Source organism: Alosa pseudoharengus, unplaced genomic scaffold (genome assembly GCF_046254945.1).
Source record: "Alosa pseudoharengus isolate Yale_2024_CS ecotype anadromous, Long Island Sound unplaced genomic scaffold, YU_APseudo_1.1 YU_APseudo_1.1_scf_11, whole genome shotgun sequence".
NCBI classification, from domain to species: domain Eukaryota; kingdom Metazoa; phylum Chordata; class Actinopteri; order Clupeiformes; family Clupeidae; genus Alosa; species Alosa pseudoharengus.
In genome coordinates this window covers 30,949,298-30,970,170 of record NW_027468576.1, presented here as the reverse complement: position 1 = coordinate 30,970,170, position 20,873 = coordinate 30,949,298, and the positions used below count along the sequence as shown (strand labels likewise).

At 49.5% G+C, this 20,873-nt stretch overlaps 1 protein-coding gene across 1 annotated transcript in view; it reads right to left on the bottom strand.

Moving 5' to 3' along the window:
- crocc2 (ciliary rootlet coiled-coil, rootletin family member 2) overlaps nt 1–20,873 on the bottom strand; it is a 74,868-nt gene that overhangs the window by 27,145 nt on the left and 26,850 nt on the right. The window contains exons 4-17 of the mRNA XM_076275449.1: nt 20,325–20,486; nt 19,749–19,832; nt 18,743–18,849; nt 16,215–16,359; nt 14,820–14,926; nt 13,693–13,899; nt 11,157–11,253; nt 10,726–10,815; nt 9,981–10,142; nt 9,088–9,287; nt 7,754–7,936; nt 5,189–5,333; nt 4,350–4,496; nt 3,776–4,006 (exon numbers count right to left, since the gene is read on the bottom strand). Coding sequence (XP_076131564.1) covers nt 3,776–4,006; nt 4,350–4,496; nt 5,189–5,333; nt 7,754–7,936; nt 9,088–9,287; nt 9,981–10,142; nt 10,726–10,815; nt 11,157–11,253; nt 13,693–13,899; nt 14,820–14,926; nt 16,215–16,359; nt 18,743–18,849; nt 19,749–19,832; nt 20,325–20,486 — 2,067 coding nt within the window. The remainder of the gene's footprint in view (nt 1–3,775; nt 4,007–4,349; nt 4,497–5,188; nt 5,334–7,753; nt 7,937–9,087; nt 9,288–9,980; nt 10,143–10,725; nt 10,816–11,156; nt 11,254–13,692; nt 13,900–14,819; nt 14,927–16,214; nt 16,360–18,742; nt 18,850–19,748; nt 19,833–20,324; nt 20,487–20,873) is intronic.

Genomic DNA, 20,873 nt, shown 5'->3' with positions numbered 1-20,873 from the left:
CCTGGGGAAGCAACTCAGATTCCCACGAGACATCGTGGAGACCAGCCTTAGACCCGACTCAGATTCCCGCCAGACATCGTGGAGACCAGCCTTAGACCCGACATGGTTCCGTTCTCAGTAACATCCAAGCAGGTTATCTTGTTGGAGCCAACAGTGCCCTGGGAGGAGAGGATGGAGGAAGCCAGTGAAAGGAAGAGGGAGAAATATGCGGAGCTGGTGGACGAGTGCCAGAGATGGGGGATGGTGTGCACAGTGCTTGCCCATGGAAAGTCACTCTGCAAGACCTACAGCCTCCTGCGAATCACAGGGGCACGCAAGAGAAGAGCCATCAGTACAGCTTCAGAGGCTGCAGAGAAAGCCTCACGATGGCTGTGGATCAGGAGGGATAAAAAGTGGGCGAGCACTTTTTGGACACAGGCCGGGAACTTATCACTCCCGGTCGGGTCGCCTGGGTGAGGGGGTCTGAAGTTGAAAGACCTGAAACCCCCATATGACCCCAGATACTATCACTGATGATGTGTCCAAAAAAGTGCATTACAAGATGTATGTAACAACCAATCATAGATACACACAAGCACACATGCATGTTTATAGCTAAAGAGGCATTCAAATACAGTACACAGCTTGATACAGTTAAAATACGTACACACAGGCATAAATGTGGCCAAATAAGACACATAAACGGTACATATGATTACAAATAGAGGTTCCGAACACATACACAGACAGGGAGGTAAGAAAGCACATACCACCAAAAATATACACAATCAGAAACATATGATAAATGAGAAGGATGGGGCAAATAGACACACAGCAAAACAAATCCACAACATACACTGACCCACTCAAACAATAGTAATCACGGGTAGAGAATGCATACTTGTACAAATACACATCCTCAAAATTTCTCTCTCCTTAACGCTGACTATAGCACCCTTAATAAATCTTAACAGCATGTTATAAATAGTTAACAACACATTTAACCCACGTTCAATAAATGCTTCAGAAAACATTTACAACAGCAGGGCCGCAGAATCACTTAACCTAAAACAAGTGCACAGACCATGAGAACGGACAGAAAAACATAGTAATTGCACACTCTGAGGGGGGTGTTAATATGGCCCGATTAGCAGACTCTGTACACAACATCATGCTCAAATTAGAACACAAAAATACACACACACACACACACACACACACACACACACACACACACACACGTACAAGAAACAAATACACACAAATAAGTGTACAAGGAAAAACACACAAGTGCTTGGTCAAGAAAAACACACATGGTACACAAACACACACTCCGAACCCCGAGAAACAACTCCCATTCACAGAAAAACACACACACAGTACACACACACACCCAGGCCAAAAATGCATACATATTCATATAATCTGATAGAAAACACACACTCAGTCAAGAAACATTTGCTTCGGTTATCTTTGGCCAGGCATAATCCAAAAGAGAACTAATTGACTTAGAGTGTCGTGTGTGTTTGACCCCAGAGGTTGTTTTAAGACGTCCTCCACATGAATGATATCTTTCTTCTGAATCGGCAAATTTGTTACCGTGTCAATCAGTGTCGATTGTTGGAATGAGCCTGTGAATGTCTACATAGAATCGGTCCTGCGCTGTTTACTGTAACTAGCTAAATAGCAGGTTGTTCAAATATTTCCATGAAATTCTAGACGTTTCCCTGCTGGGCCGACAAGGCCATTTTCTGGTGTGCTATCATCGCGCAACCTCAGAGGGCGAAGCCTCGAAGCCCGCCGTCTAGTTAAAACTTTTCAAAAGTTCAATAAGGGTAACGTCGCCTCTTTAAAGACCCAGTGTGTGTTCCTACGTATGTGTGTTCCTATAACAAGTGCAAATCCACCTGAAATTATTATTAGGTTGGTATTTAATGCGAAAAACAAGCCAAAATATACTCTTTAAAATCTTAGCGATGTTGGCCAGGAAAAATGCAATGTAGGATCAGCTGTAGAACCCTGAACCTTTTCCAGTTTCTTTGTAAAGAATTTCTAAAATAGCCTTAGATTATCAAACTCAGATATTAAATGACCTTTACAGAACACCACAGCAATGTAGTGTTCAGGTGATCCCTTCAAAGGAACAAATGTAGAAAAAGTGTTGCATCACTCCAAGCTAAAGGCCCGTTGGGTAAATCCAGCAGCACGAACCAAAAACCTCGAGACTTGACGAACCATTTTCACATTCTCACCCCTTCTGTTCGCAGGCCAGCAGAACACATGTCCGCACGCCGCTGCTTTCGGCACCGACACCAGGGAGCGGACGAGACGGTGAGGGGAGGCCTGGACGACTCCGAGTGGACAGAGGTGCTAATTTATGAGCCTCTTGCACTCATCTCCTCTCTCCTCTCCTCTCCACACCTCTCCCATCCTCTTTTCCTCCTTCTCCACACCCCTCCTCTCCTCTCCTCTCCTCTCCTCCTCTCCTCTCCTCCTCTCCTCCTCTTTCCTCTCTCCTCTCCTCTCCTCTTCTCTTCTCTCCCCTCCTCTCCTCTCATAGATACCGCAAGTCTGCAATTTCTATTCATCCTAGGCAGCATGTTGAGGAGCGTGTGACCTCTCTTTCCCCAGCCCTTGGCCCCCTCCTCTCCCCTCCCCTCCCTAATCACCCCCACCTTCCCCAGGCAGTCCTAAAGGCCCAGAGTGAAGCTCGAGGACGTGTGAGGAAGGTGCTGAGTGGCGTGGCAGATGGATCGATCCAATATCTGCTATTGGGTTTCTCTCGGGGTGTCAACGAGGCCCTTTGCAGCTGAGGGCTGTGAATCACATGGAATGGTAGTTGTGGGAGTGTGTGCATAAATGTGTGTGTGTGTGTGTGTGTGTGTGTGTGTGTGTGTGTGTGTGTGTATGTCTGTTTAATGGGGTCTGTGTCTGTGTGGCTGTGTGTATATGTCTGTTTAATGGACTGACCTGCACACGCATAGAGCTTTGGGAGTTGTGTGTGTGTGTGTGTGTGTGTGTGTGTGTGTGTGTGTGTGTGTGTGTGTGTGTGTGTGTGTGTGTGTGTGTGTGTGAGTGTGTGTGTGTGTGTGAGTGTGTGTGTGTGTGTGTGTGTGTGAGTGTGTGTGTGTGTGTGTGTGTGTGTGTGTGTGTGTGTGTGAGTGAGTGCTCTGAGAGTGTACACGTGTGAGCGCGTGGCAATATGTGTGTTCCGTGCCAGAACATTGCATAGAGTTCCAGCACCTGCTGTCTCTTTAGTAAGTTGACTTAGGCCTGCATGTCTCATTATGTAAGCATGTGCATTTATTCTCCACATTTCTCAGAATTAACTCTTTGAGTGTGTGTGTTTCTTTGTGCGAATATGGATATATTCCCTCATTATGTTTGTTTGTGTGTGTACCGGTATGTCTTTCTGTAAGTAAATTTAATGAATGACATGCACTTGCACACAGCTTTGAGATGTGTGTCTGTGTGTGTGTCTGTGTGTGTGCGTGTGTGTGTGTGTGTGTGTGTGTGTGTGAGTGTGTGAGAGAGAGAGACAGAGAGAGAGAGAGAGAGAGAGAGAGAGAGGGAGAGAGAGAGAGAGCTCTAAGAGTGTAAACGTGTGAGCGTGTGGCTATGTGTGTGTTATGTGCCAGAACTTTGCATGAAGCTCCAGCACCTGCTCCAGCACCTGCTTTAGTAAGTTGACCTATCTCATTATGTAAGCATGGACATTTATTCTCCACATTTTTCAGTGTGTGTGCGTGTGTGTGTGTGTGTGTGTGCGTGTGTGTGTGTGTGCAGTCTTTCCTACCTGTACGTGCAGCTCCTGTGCGTGGTTCTTCTCCTTGACCAGCAGGCTGAGTTGGGCCTCCAGACTGAGCCGGGCCTCGTGCAGCTGCCCCTCTGACACCTCCAGCGCTCGCCGCTCCGCCTCCACGTCCCGGAGCTCCTGCTGCAGACGCCCCGCTTCCTCACGAGCCGTCGCCCGCTCAAGCTCCGCCTCCCGCCGACGCTCGTCCAGGGATGCCTTCTCTGCTTCCGTCTATGTTGATCAGAGAAACCCGTCACAACTTTGCTTGATTCTGACCACGTAAAATCTCTAATACCTGTCAAGTGTCAATCGTATCAATCACACCCTGTCATACTTATCCTGTTATGCTACTGTAATGATATTAACATGTCATGTTAACATTACCAGTTCTCACGTTTAATTATTTCAAGCATTTTTCAAGAGCGTAATATCCTTCAGTGTTATGGCATCTGAAAATCTGACAGCTGGCAACTACTGACCATTACTGATTATGATAATAGAATACTGTACACTGACTGTCCTGACGACCTGTCTGGGTTGTGTCTTGGTGGTGTGATTGGTCAGTGTGTCTGACCTGCAGTAGAATGCGATTGAGCTCCACTTTGTCTTTGGCTAGGCCTTCACTCAGGGCGGCCATCTTGGCCAGGGAGTCACGCAGTCCTGCCTCCTCACTTTGCAGTCTGGTGATCGACACTTCCTGTTCAGCATTTTGGGCTTCCAACTTCAAGCACACACACACACAAACAAGCACGCACACACACACACACACACACATGCACACACACACACACACACACACACACACACACACACACACACACGCACACACACACACACGTAAACATACATGCCATTACATACAAATCAACATACTTTAATTATTTAGAAATTAACTGTGGGGACTGGGGACATTCAAATGTTACAGTAATATGACCTTGGTCAGGACCTGGACAACCTGACAACAGTGTTCCACAAGGCCTTCAATGAAGCCTGACAAGTGGTAGGTACACCTCACCACAGAGAGTCTTAATACTGCACTGTTAGTGAAATGTAAATGTAAATCAGGTTTCTTGGTCAAGTATACTTGCATATACAAGGAATTTGGTCTCTGCATTTATCCCATCCGTGAATTAGTGAACACACAGAGCACACAGTGAAAACACAGTGAGGTGAAGCACACACTAACCTGGAGCAGTGAGCTGCCTTGCTACAGCGGCGCTCGGGGAGCAGTGAGGGGTTAGGTGCCTTGCTCAAGGGCACTTCAGCCGTTCCCACTGGTCTGGGATCGATCCGGCAACCCTCTGGTTACAACCAGTAGGCCACGACTGCCCTAACCAGTAGGCCACGACTGCCCTGTCTAGATTATGTGTTTGGATGTGTGCCTGGCTCTGTGGCCTCCACTGCTGGTGTTACCTTACTGATGGCCTGAGCTAGGCTGGCCTTCTCGTCCTCCAGCACCTCCTTGTGCAGGGTGAGCTGGCACAGCGTCTCCTTCAGGCCCACCAGCTCCTTCCGCAGCTCCGAGTGCCTCTCCTCCAGCTGCTCCGCCAGCCTCTGGCTGCAGGGAGGCAACCCCACGGGTCAGGTCAGCACAGAGAGGCATGAATGCGTGAATGAATGCATGAATGTGTGAATGAATGCATGAATGCGTGAATGAATGCATGAATATGTGAATGCATGAATGTGTGAATGAATGCATGAATATGTGAATGCATGAATGTGTGAATGAATGCATGAATGCGTGAATGAATGCATGAATGAATGTGTGAATGAATGTGTGAATGAATGAATGTATGGATGTGTGAATGAATGTGTGAATGAATGAATGCATGAATGAATGAATGAATGTATGGATGTGTGAATGAATGTGTGAATGAATGAATGCATGAATGAATGAATGGATGAACGTGCGAACAACCAAATCAATGCTAACTGTGGGAATGGATGAGTGAGTGAACAATTATGAAACACAGGAAGAGAAGAGTGTGCAGAAACTGATTCAAAGGATGACAAAGGATATGAAGGGACTGACAAAGGGAATAAATGACCATGTTGAAGGCATGAAATGAAGATTGAAGAAGTGGACAGACCATAAAAATGTTCAAAGAAAGGGGTGATAAGTGAGAGAGTGGGTCAGTGACGCAGTACAGCGGGCGTTAATCCCCTTTTGGACTCAGCATTTCTGCCACAGAACACAGTATCAGCACATATGCAAGCCATTGCACCCTATGAAGTCAAATGACTGTAGGGGGTAATAAACTCCACGCACAAACATCACAAGCAGTGTAGCATAACACATGAACAAAACAAACGCATGCACAAATAAACACAAGAACTCAGGAAGGGAACACACACACACACACATACGCACACACACACACACACAAACACACATAGAGTTCTATTCATCCAAACTGCATGAACGCACACCAACTCGAGCAGATGTTTACATAAACACAGTTAGGGGCAAAGTTAAGGACATTCTGCTGAGTCAGAGGTCATCCATCCCTCCGAAATGCTGAGTCACTTTCTGCATCTCAGTCCAAGAGCTCGGGGGCCATTGAAAAAAAAAAAAAAAAAAACCTACATCTCAACGAGCACAAAAAGCACCCGCGGCCACTCCAAGCAGGATCGCTGTCCGTTAATAGAAAGCATCCCTTCGGCGGCATGTGTACGCAACCCAAGCCGGAGCCCCGGTGTGAAACATGTGTGGTGTTGACGTGACTTAATGAGATTGAGTTTCATCAAGCAAGCCTCTAAAACAAAACAGCTCGGCCGAGCACATGGCGGTCATTCTTCTTAAGGCCTGAAACAGTATCCCGGCTCTGCCGCGCGATGGAAATGTGCTGTACGCGGCGCTTTGAAATATAATGTGCTGGGAACAGTGTTTAGATCTCGTTTGGTTCATTAAAGCCGCGTGCGGCGGAGTCTGCCGCGCCACCATTGAAGCAGTGTGCCAGTCTACGGCTGGTCAAACTCATTCCATACACCCCTGGTGTGCGGCGTAGACTGCGGTCTCTATCTCGGGAGCCTCTGATTGTAAACTGGCTCCCGAATAAAGGAACCTGGAGCGACCGAAATAAAACGGGAGGACTGGGTGGACCAACGAAAGGAAAGACGGATGGAGAGAGAGAGAGAGAGAGAGAGAGAGAGAGAGAGCAATATCGACGCGTATCGTAGAATCGATGAATGAGGGTAACGACAGACTGAGTGACAGATTCGCATATGCACACAATAAGAGTGGGGACTGAGGGGAAGAGGGGATGAAGAGAGGAATGCACGGAAGGAAGGAAGGACAAGCAGATGGATCGATGAGTGGACAATCAGATGAATGCAATGACAAGTGTGAAGGGAGGCATGACATGAGGGATTACTGGAGCCATGAACAGATGAACACACTGAGATAACGGGATGGGGTGGATGCAGATAGACAGATGTAGACAGATGTACAGTATGTGAGTAATACAATGTGCAAACATGTCTGTGTGAATAAAGAGGAAATGAAAGATGTGTGTGAGATGTGCAGACCAATGGGCAGACTGTTGTACATACATAGGGATGGATGGATGGATGAATTAATAGATAGATAGATAGATAGATAGATAGATAGATAGATAGATAGATAGATAGAGTAATGTTCCCAGGGGATACTCGATAGATAGATAGATAGATAGATAGATAGATAGATACACTGTAGATAGATAGATAGATAGATAGTTAGATAGATAGATACACTGTAGATAGATAGATAGATAGATAGTTAGATAGATAGATACACTGTAGATAGATAGATAGATAGATAGTTAGATAGATAGATACACTGTAGATAGATAGATAGATGGATAGTTAGATGGATAGATGGATAGATAGATACAGTAGTTAGATGGATAGATGGATAGATAGATGGATAGTTAGATGGATAGATGGATAGATAGATACAGTAGTTAGATGGATAGATGGATAGATGGTGTGTGGTACCCTCTCTCTGCCTCGGCGCGCTGGCGGCCCAGTTGCGTCTCCAGGTCCTCCCTCTGCTGCCTGAGCAGGTCCCGCTGCCTCTGAGTGTCCAGCAGCAGCAGGCGCCCCGCCTCCAGCTCGGACCGCTGGGAGTCCAGCTGCTCCCGCAACCCAGAGACCAGCTGCTCCAAACCCTCCTTCTCACTGATACACACACACACACACACACACACACACACACACACACACACACACACACACACACACAGAAAAAGAAAGAAATAATAGATTATATAACAATTTACAGCTTAAATGAGGAAAACCTGAAAACATGAGGAATTCATTGAATGCACAAGAGTGAGAGCGACAGAAAGAGAAACAGAGAAAGAGAGAAGGTGATGAAAGTAAGACAGGAAAGAACGACAGACAGAACGAAACAAAGAAACAGAGGAAGAGTACAAAAGAGGACGATGAGTGAGAGGAGGAGAGCGCTGAAAAGATTGATCTCAGCCGTTGAGCTGAGGCCCCAAAGGCCGCTGTCATATCGGGGCTGTGCTGCGCTTGTGCTGAGCTCAGAAGTCAGCTCTCCAGCGCGCCTCCTCCGGGAAAGGAGGCCGGGGCCTGGGAAGGCTCCTCCGCACGCAGCTGTGCGAGCGCGGGCCGCTGCCCAGCGCCGGACGCTCCAAGCGCAAGAAAGGACGCCGAGACTCCGGGCGCTCTCTCTCACCTTCCGTGCCATTTCTCGGCGAGAAGAGAACATCTGAGGTTGAGCGTGCGAAACGAAAAAACATTGCGACGTGACAGTTTTGATGGAAATTGAGTTTGAACTCGCCCCGATGTTCGGGCGGCAATGTTCAGGGGGACGCCCGCACATGCTGAGTCATCAATTCCTGCAAAACAAACTGAAGTGGCGACATGTGAAGTGGTTTATCCAGTAAGTATGTCTGGAAGCCATCCATCATTCCTTAAAGAAGATGTTTCACAACGCAAAGCCGAACTGTGACCGGAACTCTTGCTTTTCCCATCAACTCTACTGTTGGTGGTCAGCCAAATGACCAAGAACTATGCGGCATATAACCATCACCTACGATCCTCTAGGAGCCACAATTCCCAAGAACACAGCAAGCTGTATGGGACTGATTAGAACCTCACTTAGTCATGTTTATGCACATCTGCTGTGTTGTACCAACAAATCAAACAAATCAGAACTGAATTACATGTAAATCAGATACATTTCACCCAGTTCACTCAGTCTCACTCAATTCACTGTAACACAGTTCACTCAGTTAACCTCGGCCAAATTCATTTTAGACCTGCACTGGAAACACATAGGTCAGTAGCAACAGTGTGTTCACCTGCTGATGATGTCCAGTGAGCTGCGGAACCTCTGGGCGTCCCGCCGGCTCTCCTCCAAGGCCCTGTCCATCTGCAGGCTGTCCTGCTGCAGCTCCTGGCCCCTGAGCTCCATCTCCCGCCGCTCCAGCTCACCCTCATGCAGCTGCGCCCGCAGGGTGCCCACCTGCTCCAGTGCTGCTTCCAGACGCACACGCAGGTCCTGCAGGAGAGGAGAGGAGAGGAGAGGAGGAGGGGAGAGAGGAGGAGAAAGGAGGAGAGGAGAGGAGGAGAGGAGAGGAGAGGAGGAGAGGAGGGGAGAGGAGGGGAGAGGAGGGGAGAGGAGGAGAGGAGTGGAGATGAGAGAGGAGGAGAGGAGAGAGGAGAGGAGAGGAGAGGAGAGAGGAGGAGAAAGGTGAGGAGAGAGGAGAGGAGGAGAGGAGAGAGGAGGAGCGGAGAGGAGAGAAAGAGAGGAGAGGAGAGAGGAGGAGAGAGGAGAGGAGAGGAGGAGAGAGGAGAGGAGAGGAGAGGAGAGGAGAGAGGAGGAGAGGAGGGGAGAGAAGAGAAGAAAGGTGAGGAGAGAGGAAGAGAGGAGAGGAGAGGAGAGAGGAGGAGGGGAGAGATGAGAAGAAAGGTGAGGAGAGAGGAGGAGAGGAGAGGAGGAGAGGAGAGGAGATGAGAGAGGAGAGGAGAAGAGAAGAGAAGAGAAGAGAAGAGAAGAGAAGAGAAGAGAAGAGAAGAGAAGAGAGGAGAGGAGAGGAGAGGAGAGAGGAGGAGAGGAGGAGGGGAGAGAGGAGAAGAAAGGTGAGGAGAGGAGGAGATGAGAGAGGAGAGGAGAAGAGAAGAGAAGAGAGGAGAGAGGAGAGGAGAGGAGAAGAGAGGAGAAGGGAGAGGAGGAGCCCATGCCCTCTCTGACCTGAACTTGAGTGTGCCGCTGGGTCAGGGCCCTCTGGACCACCAGCAGCGTGCCGTCCCTCTGGGGGGAGACGCCTCGCAGGGGAGACAGGGCGAGAGAGCGACCGTCTGCTTCCTGTTTAGAGCTCTCCAACGTGGCGCCATCGCCATCCCCACGCGCCACCTGGAGAACGGAGACGCAGAGACAGAATGTGAAACTCGAAACTCAACCCTCAGAAAAGTTCAGTCCTATCATGAACGAACCATTTCAAGTCACCGATATTACTAGATATTTAAACCATACTGTATATGAATTCACAGATATTCTGTGATAGGCCCAGTGCTTTCCAGTTGCTATGTACTTTCAAGATTTTGGAGTAATTGCTATGTACTTTCAAAAAGGTGGGGTCTCTAACTATGTCACACTGATTGTGTTGCTTGGTTCACACACTGCAAACCAAACTTTACCAAAATCAATTTTTATTTTGTTCTGGGCCAATATCTTCCCTGGGCATCATGTCAACGTTCCACCCCTCTCATTTTACCCAACGTGTCAAACCAAAACAGCAATGATACCGAAGTGCTCTAATCTGATTTAATTAGTTCTGCTTTGTCGTCAGAACTGCATTTTTCTGTTTAGCTTTCGAACACTCCCTGTACTCTGCCTTTTTTGCGTCACTGTTGTCCATGGAAAATTCATTAAAGACTTTGCATGAGGTTAATGTTATGGATCTGGACATTGTTTGTGGTCGTCAGGCCAGTCAGACCTGGCTGATGCTGTGTAGAACGTGCTGCAGGGCCTGGACCTCACTCAGCAGACAGTCCCTCTCCTCACGCTCCTCAGCCCGACTCAACTCCTGCACAGGAAACCACCCAGAGGGCAGAGGTCAGCTAGCACAACGCCCAGTCACACACACACACACACAGACACAGACACACACACAGACACACACACACACACACACACATACAAACACACACACGCACACACATGCACACACACACACACACACACACACACACAAACATGGCTGCTGACAAACACCAGAACCCTTCACCCAGACAAAAGTCAACCAGGGCATTGTGGGGTTTATCAAGACTGCCAGTCGGGTCATGTGTTGATGGTGGCAGGGGATTAGTCACACACACACACACACACACACACACACACACACACATTTCCCACTATGGGACTCACCATTCGGTCCAGACTAGCCTGCATAGAGGCCATGCTGGACTCTTTCTCACTGTTCTGTCCCCTTAGATGCTTCACCATGTCTGTCAGCTCTAGGATCCTACACACACAAACAAATAAGCACACATACACACACATACAAATAAATACACATGTACAGACACACACACACACACAGACACAAACACACACACACACACAAACATACATATAAACATACACAAAAACAAATGCTGACAGGCCCAATCCTCACCCCCCAACACACACATACTACAGATGCACCCACTCCCATGTAAGCACACACATAAACACACACTCCCCTGTGTTTGGGTCTGTGTGTATGTGGACTCATGTGAACTCTCTCACCCTGCGAGCCCTGGCTCAGAGCACAGCTAGAGAGAAAAGTGAGTCCCTGTGGTTTTGGGTTAACGACAGTCCAGTGAGGACACTGACCCCCTCAGATCTCCGCTACGGCGCACGCACTCATACACACCACATACACACACACACACACACACACACACACACACACACACACACACACACACACACACACACACACACAATGGTGTCTAACATCTCTACAGATTACTGTCAGAAATCGAAAGGCTTTCTGTATATAAATCCTGTACATAAGCAAGCCAGCGCCATCTCATACGATCTCTTGGCACAGGGTCGTACACCCATATGGTTTTGTCAAGTCACACAGAGGGATTGGGTTACCTGTGACACTGGTAGGAATGTCAAGTTCAAAAAGGAGGTCAGGCGGCATTATATTCAGTGTGGATATCACATGATTCAAACAGAAAATTACGACATTCGGAGCGGCGCATTGTAGTGGAGCAGTGCTTGGATATCATCTGATCTGCGCTAATCTTCAGGGAGTTCTGCTCCTCTGCACTAGCGAGGACGACGGGGGTCAGATATCAAGATGGGAGAGAGATTCTTTCAACGCTCGTCAGGGACCCAAAAAAAAAATCTCTTTTGTAATTCTGTCACTGGCAAACAGAGATTTTTAGGGCTGCATTTGTCACATGTGGGACTTCCATCAACAACCGCAACCTTTCGCTGGTGCCCTCTCCTCCGCTCCGACCGCAAAAAGCCGAGGGGAACTCCGGGCCACGGTGCAGCGAGTAGCGGGGGAAACGGCGAGCAGCGGAGATTTCTCCCTAATGCTGTAAACCAATCCACTCTCTTTCTCTCCCTCTCACAACTTTTGGTATACGTTTCCTTTGACTTCAGCCAGCAGCACTGTTTAAATCCCCTGTGTTCAATCCAACAATGGTTTGGCTGGATCTCCCTCTCTCTCTCTTTCTCTCTGCTCTCTCTCTCTTTCTCTCTCTCTCTCTCTCTTCCTCTATCTTGAGCACACACTAATTCTCCTCTCTGGGCAGAATCTCTCCCTCTCTCTTTTCCTCTATTTTTCTCATTCACTCACAAATTCTCTTCTTGGCTAGATTCCCCTTCTCTCCTCTTTTTTTCTACTTACACATTCACTCACCCCCCCCCCCCCCCCCCCCCCCCCCCTTCCTCCTGATTTGGCGCTTCCCCAGCTCCGAGCGAGAGGAGGAAGACATCAGGCGTTCAGGGGTTGGATGGACGGACGCTGCGCTGCTCTGTGCTGCATTGGGCTGCCTGGCCCTTTGCAGTTCGTCCAGGGCCCTCAGTGCAACGCTGAGGTCACGGTCAGACTCGGTCACCTTTTGCACCTGCGCCGTCTCCTCCCGAGCACGTGGAACCTGTAATGCGTTTCATCTGGGCGCTCTCTCTCTCTCTCTCCGACTGTGTGTTTTCATGCCTAAGAGCTGGTGTGCCACTGACTGCTTTGTGCCACGGTAGCATCTTTCCAAAGCACGCACTGTCCTCGTTTGTTTTTTGTTTTGACCTCTGTCCTCTGAATTGCTCTGATTCCCGTGCAGAAAAGAACAGCTTGCAGGAGCACTGGCAAACAACTACAAGTAGCAGGAAGCATTGTTATGTACATCCATTTTTTGGCCACAAGTGCTTGGAAATGGTCCCAAGGTTGGGCAATCTCACATGGGGAAATGTAACGGGTACAGAGAGTTCTCCAGTGTTTTTTCCGTTCTTCAAACGTATGTCCTAAAAGTTGATTTCACAACCATTACCTAAGTTCAAGCAAGTGTCAAACCGCACTCTACTTCTCAAAAAACAGTACTTCTCAGGAAACTGGGAAGAATATAAGTACCAGTAGTGGGAAGGAAAGATGAGATAACAGACACTACCCAAAAAGATGATCTTCTGAAAATGGACTAGGACAAGAAGAACATCTGGCACCAGCCACACACACAGCTTATAGAAAGACAAACAGCAGCTATAGACCCTTTCAAGAGTTCCATTATCAGCATCATAGTTGGCCCCACAAGACTTCCTTTTTAACATTCCATATGTTATCTTAATGCAGAGGAAGTAGATTGGGGCCCAAATAAAATGTTCAAGCATTGTTTTTGTTTACCTTGTTGAAAGGGTCTATAGATCATGTACATTGACGAGCATCCGCACACACACTCTCCAGACAGACCTGGAGTTGAGCTCCACCTTCTCGGCGTCCCAGCGCGCCTGCAGCTGCATGGCCTCCAGCAGCTTCTCCCGGAGCTGCCTCTCCAGCGCCGACACCTCCACACCAGAGGGGGCGCTCTGCTGACTCACACTCACCTCCAGGCTCAGGCAGGCAGCTCGCAGCTGGCGCCCGGTGCTAACACACTCTGTCCGCATGTCAGCGAGGTTCCTACACAAACACACACACACAGACACAGACACACACACATATGCACACACCCTTAGTGCAGTCACTGTGACCCAGCACTTAAATTGCCAAGAGAAATTAAGCTAATATATCTGTTGCAAGGCCGTTTTATCTCAGAGTGAGAGTAAGGAGGAGGGTTGGGTGTGGGGGTGGGGGTGTGATGAGGTGACAGGCGGGAAGGGTGGATGAGAGTTTGAGGTGGAGGGTTTATGGCTGGATCCTTCAGCTGCCTGAAGCCATTAGCCTCCGAGGGGTGACCCCGGGAACCAACCCCTTTGAACGGCTCTGGGGCCTGGAGGCGTGGAGCCCGCGAGGTTTAGCCTCTCTGCTGATACGGCGGCGGAGTGTTGAGTAATCCCCCATCGCAGCAAATTACTCAGCGCTGCTCAGGAGCCACTCGGAGCGCTCTGACAGGAGCCAAGACCGCAGGATCCAGCGCCTTATCCTGATGGATGGCTCCGGGCCGGCCCCACGGCGAGGGCTGTCAGGCCCCAGATCGACTCCCAGGAGTAGAGGAGAGGACTGCGCTGGGGGGGGCACCTGACCCCCCCCCCCTTTCCTGCTTTGATCCCAGTCAGGGAAAAAATGAAACTGGGGGAGCTGTTTGGTGGTGGTGGTGTTGGTGATACGATGTGTGTGTGTGAGTGTTGTGGGTTTGTGTATGTGTGTGTGTGTGTAAGTGTATGTGTGTGGGTGGGGGGGGGGCGGTGTTGTAAGTGTGTATGTCTGTGTTTGAGTGTGAATATGGGTGAGTTTGTGTGTGTGTGTGAGAGAGAGAGAGAGAGAGAGAGAGAGAGAGAGAGAGAGAGAGAGAGGATGTGGGTGTGAGTTGAAAAAGGTTCAGAGGTGCCGAGGTGACAGAGTCTAACTCCAGTACGGCTCCAGCCCCCCGCTGAGCTCACCTGTCAGTGAAGGCCCTGAGCTGGGTGAAGGTGCTGCGGAGGGAGGCGGCCTGGCGCCACAGCGCCCGCACACGCGCCTGCTCACGGCCCAGTCTGGAGGCACTCGTCTGGGGGGAGGGAGAGGGGAAGAGACGCGGGGTGCTGGAGGTCAGACTGGATGGAGAGATGGCTCCTATCAAAGCAATTTGTTTGAGCAGGGAGGCCTTACTTGGGCGAAGAGTTGCAGAAAAAAGTCACTTGAAAGACCAACGCAATGAACTTGTGAGATAAGAGTGAACTCTGCTTTTAGATGCCTAAATGAACACCCAACTACACTACTAAAGAGTGCATACACATGCAAACATACACACTATTACACATAAACACTCTCGCACACATACATGCAAACATCACATATACACACAAAACACAAAAAAATCGCATATATAAATACACATTCAAAAATAAACACTTTTCTACAGGCATGGGTGGAAAAACACCCACCGGAGGACATAAATAAAACCTCGAGCCAAAAAGTGGACACTAGTGTACAGTACTGGGGTCCCACTGTATTGTATGTGGCCATCTGCAGAGCAAGCGCTCAAGTCTTGCCAGATGTTTGCACCGTGCAACAAATTCTCCCTTCCTCCCTCTCTCCCTCCCTCTCTCTCTCTATCACTCCCTCTCTCTCTCTCTCTCTCCCTCTGTCACCCACCCTCTGTCCGAGCGATTGGAATGTTTTCACAGGAAACAACAGCTGAGAAAATCAAAACAGAGGTTTAAAACAAAGCCCAGTGTCCAGGCTGAACAAACAGGGCCATGGGTGGAATTCTGCAAGTTCCAACGTTTCGTTTCATTGGGCTCGGATGGAAAGAGAGCGGGAGAGAGAAAGAGAGAGGGATATAGAGAGTCACAGAGAAGAGAGAGAAATGGACAGAGGGGAAGATAACACACACACAGAGACACACAAAACAATAGCAACAACAGAGCAAGATCTCTCTACACTCTCCCCTTCCCTCCCCTTCCCACCCTAACTTTTTTCCCTTCCGTCCCATCTCCTCCTCCTCCTTTCCTTCCTCTCTCTCTCTCTCTCTCTCTCTCTCTCTCTCTCTCTCTCCTGCTCCCTGTGCAGTCGCGTGTCCTTGTGCTTGGCGTCCTGGCAGACCCGGTGCAGGCAAAGCCTGTGTGTGTGTATGTGTGTGTGTGCGCATGTACGTGTGTGTGTGTTTGTCTGTGTACATGCGTGAGTGTGTGAGTGTTTGTACTTGTGTGTGTGTGCATGTGTGTGTGCGTGCATTTGTGTATGCATGCATTTGTGTGTGCGTGTGTGCGTGCGTGTGTGCATGTGTGCGTGTGTGCCTGTGTGTGTGTGTGTGTGTGTGTGCGTGCGACTATGCATGCCTGCGTCTCCCTTACCTCCTGCTCCCTGCGTAGTCGCGTGTCCTTGTGCTCGGCATCCAGGCGGGCCCGGCGCAGGCTCTCGCTCAGGCCCTGGTTGGCGGCGGCCGCCTGCTCCAGCTGCTGGCGGAGCAGCGCGTTCACCTGGCTCAGGCCCGAGCACCTGTGGAGTGAAGCAGAGGACAGGAGAGCAGCCTTCATCACCTGCCAGCATCCCCTTAGAGACCCACCACCACCCCCACTTCCTCCTCTTCCTCCTCCTCAAACTCCAAAGTCCAGAGACCAGAGCTGGCACCCTCATCCGTCAAAGCCTGCCAATGATGCCCAACATCTACATACTGTACATACATACACACACTCACATACCCATGCAGCCACGAAGCAGCACACAGCTCACACGTACAAAAACATACATGCAGAACATACATTATCAGATATGTAAAAAGATACACACACACACACATACACACACCACCTATGTATGCACACACATACACACACACCCATATGATTCCTTACACCCCCCCCCCCAGCCCTCCATCATGCAGCCCACTATATCACTCCTACATTTACGGGCTCATAAACCCACGGACCACGGACCACGGGCCACAGTGCACGTGACAGATTTATAAAGTCTGTGTCAGATCTACACCCCGAGTCCCCACCTCCACCCGCTCCTTAATTGCCACCAGATTCCCATGTTCGCTTGTCGAGTCGTTTGCAGGGATGTTTACATCAGCCTGCGCGGGTCTACACCCAGTAACGGCAACCGCTGCCAACGTGTGATGTAGCAAACGAAAGCAATTTATGGGAAAAAACAGTGGGGAGAGGACCGGAGAGAGTAGAGAATGTGGGAGAGTGGGAGTGAGGGAAAAGAGAGAGAGAGAGGGAGAGAGAGAGAGAGAAGGGGGGGGAGATAAATGGAGACAAGACAAACTTCATCTAAATTATGTGTACTGTGGTGTTGTGTGACAGTCTATAAGTGTATGCATGTGTGTGTGTGTGTGTGTGTGTGTGTGTGTGTGTGTGTGTGTGTGTGTGTGTGCGTGTGTATGTGTCTTGGGGGCTGGGGCCGAGGTGGGGGGGGGAGTTGTGGGTGGATGGCTCTCCTACATTTTGAGATGATTTCAGTCGGTGTTAGGCGCATGTTTGGATTCATTTCACACGACAACGGAGGACAAGTTTTCCACAGCAACTTGAGCAAGACACGCTGACGACTCACCGGTCCCCTGAGGCCGAGCAGCGCCCCCCCCCCCCCCCCCCCCCGAGGCGGCCGATACCATAACACGCCGAGACAAACTACAGGAGCCGGAGCCACGGCACAAGGCTTAGCGTTATTTACGGCCCTTAATAGGCCTGGAGCTGGAGCTGGAGCTCATGGGGTGTGCGTGGGTGGGTGGGTTTAGCGCCGCTAAAAGCCGTGGCGCTAGCGAGCTAGCGAGCGAGCAGCTGGATCCAGCAGCGGCAGTGGCGGCGATGTGGAGATCCAACGCGGCACCGGCGGCCAACGAAGGTCCGGGCAGAGAAGAAGAGGCTCTCAGGCGGAGCGCCGAGCCTGTGAAGTGGGGGGGGGGGGGGGCGGGCAAGGTGGGCCAGGCGTCTGCCAGAAGTGTTTCAATTAGGGCTCCAAAGCGGGGCCTCACGGGGGCCAGGGGCCCGGGGGCCGGTGCTGTAAATCTGGGGGCTTTTTAGAGGCTGGCGTCAGGTGCGGAGGTCGGGGCCCAGGGCCCGGCGCACAGTGTGAGGCGTCGCTACAGAACCGGGCCGACGGACCGGCTGGAGCCAGATGGGCCTCTGCTAACTAACTCTGACAAATTGGAACGAGCCAAGGCCAGCGTGTGCCAGAGAGAGAGAAGGAGGGAGAGAGAGAGGGAGAGAGAGAGAGAGAGAGAGAGAGAGAGAGAGAGTTTTTTTTTCTTTTTTTTCCTTGCCCTTGCTCTTTATTTGTCCTCACTTTGTTGCTCTTTATTCCCTCTTTTGTTTTTCATCCTCTCCTCTTTTCTCGTTTGTCTTTTTAACTGCTCCTTGATTCTCTCCGTCTCTTTCTGCTGAGCCAGCTCGAGTGAGGTGGGGGCATGGGAAAAAGAGTGAGAGTGAGAGAGGGAGAGAGAAAAGGGAGAAAGAGAGGTGAAGAGAAGAAGAGCCTTCTCTCTCTCTTAAGAGTCCAGCTTTGGCTCTCTCCTACCCATGACACAAGAAATGAAATAGCAGGAGCTAACTTTCTCTCTTTTTCTCTCAGGAACTGAACATCTCTCAATTTCAGGAATTTCAAGCACTCTGGCTCAATCAAAAGACCAACTCCCAGCAATTTCTCTTTTTTTTCCGTGGGCCTGTTTTACTGTGTTTTATGCTCAGTGTTTTGCACATGGCTTCCCAGAGAAACCTCTCCTTGGGTGGCTCTGAGCTTGGTTACATTTTTACTTCCCCAGCAGACCCTCTCAGAACACCCAGTGCTTAGTAAGGCTTCTGTGTATGTTTGTATGATTTTTGTAATAAAAGAAATGTATCTCTCTCTCTCTCTCTCTCTCTCTCTCTCTCTGTTTCACCTTTTCTGTTCTTCCTCCAGCAGGCCCTGCTTGCTCTGGAGGTCGCGTCCGTGCTCTTGTTCGGTGCGCTGGAGCCGCTGGGCAGAGGAGTCCAGGTGGGTCTGTAGCTGCAGGAAGGGACATTAGTCACCTCACACACACTCACCGAGCTTGGACAAATCCCCCTGGTACAACAGTACTTCCAACAGACAACGGGCTCCAAAACACCCACAAAATGAATACAAATGCAAATCAATAAATCCTGTGAGCATTATTGACACTTAAAGGAACCGTATGTAAGATTGTGGCCAAAACTGGTACTGCAGTCACTTTCAAATTACTGTAGAGCGGTGTATCCCCTCCCTCTCTCCCCTGACTGGCAGAGCTGGCAAGCTGGATGCTGAAAAACTACTGACTTCATGATTAGTAGATAGGTGGAGGGTGGCGCATCAGGCCAAAACACAACATGACATGACAAAACACAACATCAACATCAATTGAGGGCTGCAACTTCACTTTTTAAATGACAATATCCTGGCCGGACTCCTGTTGTCAGTGATATAAGTATTATAATGATTTCTTAATGTCTCGTGACATATGAGGGTCATTTTATGATTCATTGAAATACATTTCTTACATACAATTCCTTTAATATGAAAGGTATTGTTGCCGTTCCACTTTCATATTCCAGTACTCGTGGTTTCTACCCATTTCTCTGGTAAGACATTGTTATGGCATGGGTGAAGTGAACCTCTTCATCACTCAGCAGAGAGATGCCAGTTTGATCTACTAAGTCTTATTAGATGTGTTTATGTTTAGCTGAATGCCTTAGACATCAGCATCCATCACAAGAAGATGCAGTTTAATGATTTCAGTATGGGGCCCACTGAGAGAGGCATTATCCAATGGCTAATGCTGTCCAATTCAATGCTGTCTCAAGACAGCAGTGTGTGTGTGTGTGTGTGTGTGTGCGTGTGTGTGTGTGTGTTTGTGTGTGTGTGTGTGTGTGTGTGTGTGACTGACTCACAGACAGGCGCAGTTTCTCTGACTCGGAAGTCTTCTGCAGAACCTGCTCCTCCAGCTCCCCACAGCGCTTCTTATATTGCAGGACCTGCAGCACACACACTAGCAGCTGAATGACCAACACTACACAAGCACATGCACACTCATGCCCGCACACACACACAAACACACAAACTCATTCATCATCAGGCAGGCTGACAGGCAACGGCTCCTCTTTGACAGTCAATGTTTATGCCCGTGTGGTGTGTGTGTGTGTGTTTGTTGATGTATGCTTGTGAGAAGAAATGGTGCTTTTCTACACCAGCTGAGCCTTTTCTCGTGTGTGTGTGTGTGTGTGTGCGTGTGTGTGCGTGTGTGTGTAAGAGAGAGAGGGAGAGAGGGAGAGAGAGTGTGTGTGTGTGTATGTGTGTGTACTAACTTTGGCCTGTAGCTTCTGCACCAGCTGAGCTTGTTGCTTGTGGATTGTGTGTGTGTGTGTATGTGTGTGTGTGTGTGTGTGTGTGTGTGTGTGTGTGTGTGTGTGTGTGTGTGTGTGTGTGTGTGTGTGTGTGTGTGTGTGTGTGTGTATGTGTATACTAACCTTGGCCTGTAGCTTCTGCACCAGCTGAGCCTGTCTGTGCTGGCTCTCCTGGTAGCTCTGCAGTTTGAGGCGGTAGGAGCGAGCCTCCTCACGTAGCCGGCGCTCTGCACTCACACTCTCCTGATCTGAGTCACCGGATTGCAGGACCAGCATCTGCTCCAGCTGCACACACAAACACACACACACACACACACACACACACACACACACACACACACACACACACACACACACACACACACACACACACATATTTGACACGGTGGACACCTACACGTCCGGTCACACGCACACATGATCATGATCACTCAAACTCTCACTCACACACACACACGCACACACACACACACACACACACACACACACACACTATCCACCAGAGACAAGCTCAGTTGGCCCAGATACAACTGGCCAGTGTATATTCTCAGAAACGTACTTAATACACACACATGTGCACACACACACACACACACACACACACACACACACACACACACACACACACACACACACACACACACGTATTTCACACGGTGGACACCTAAACGT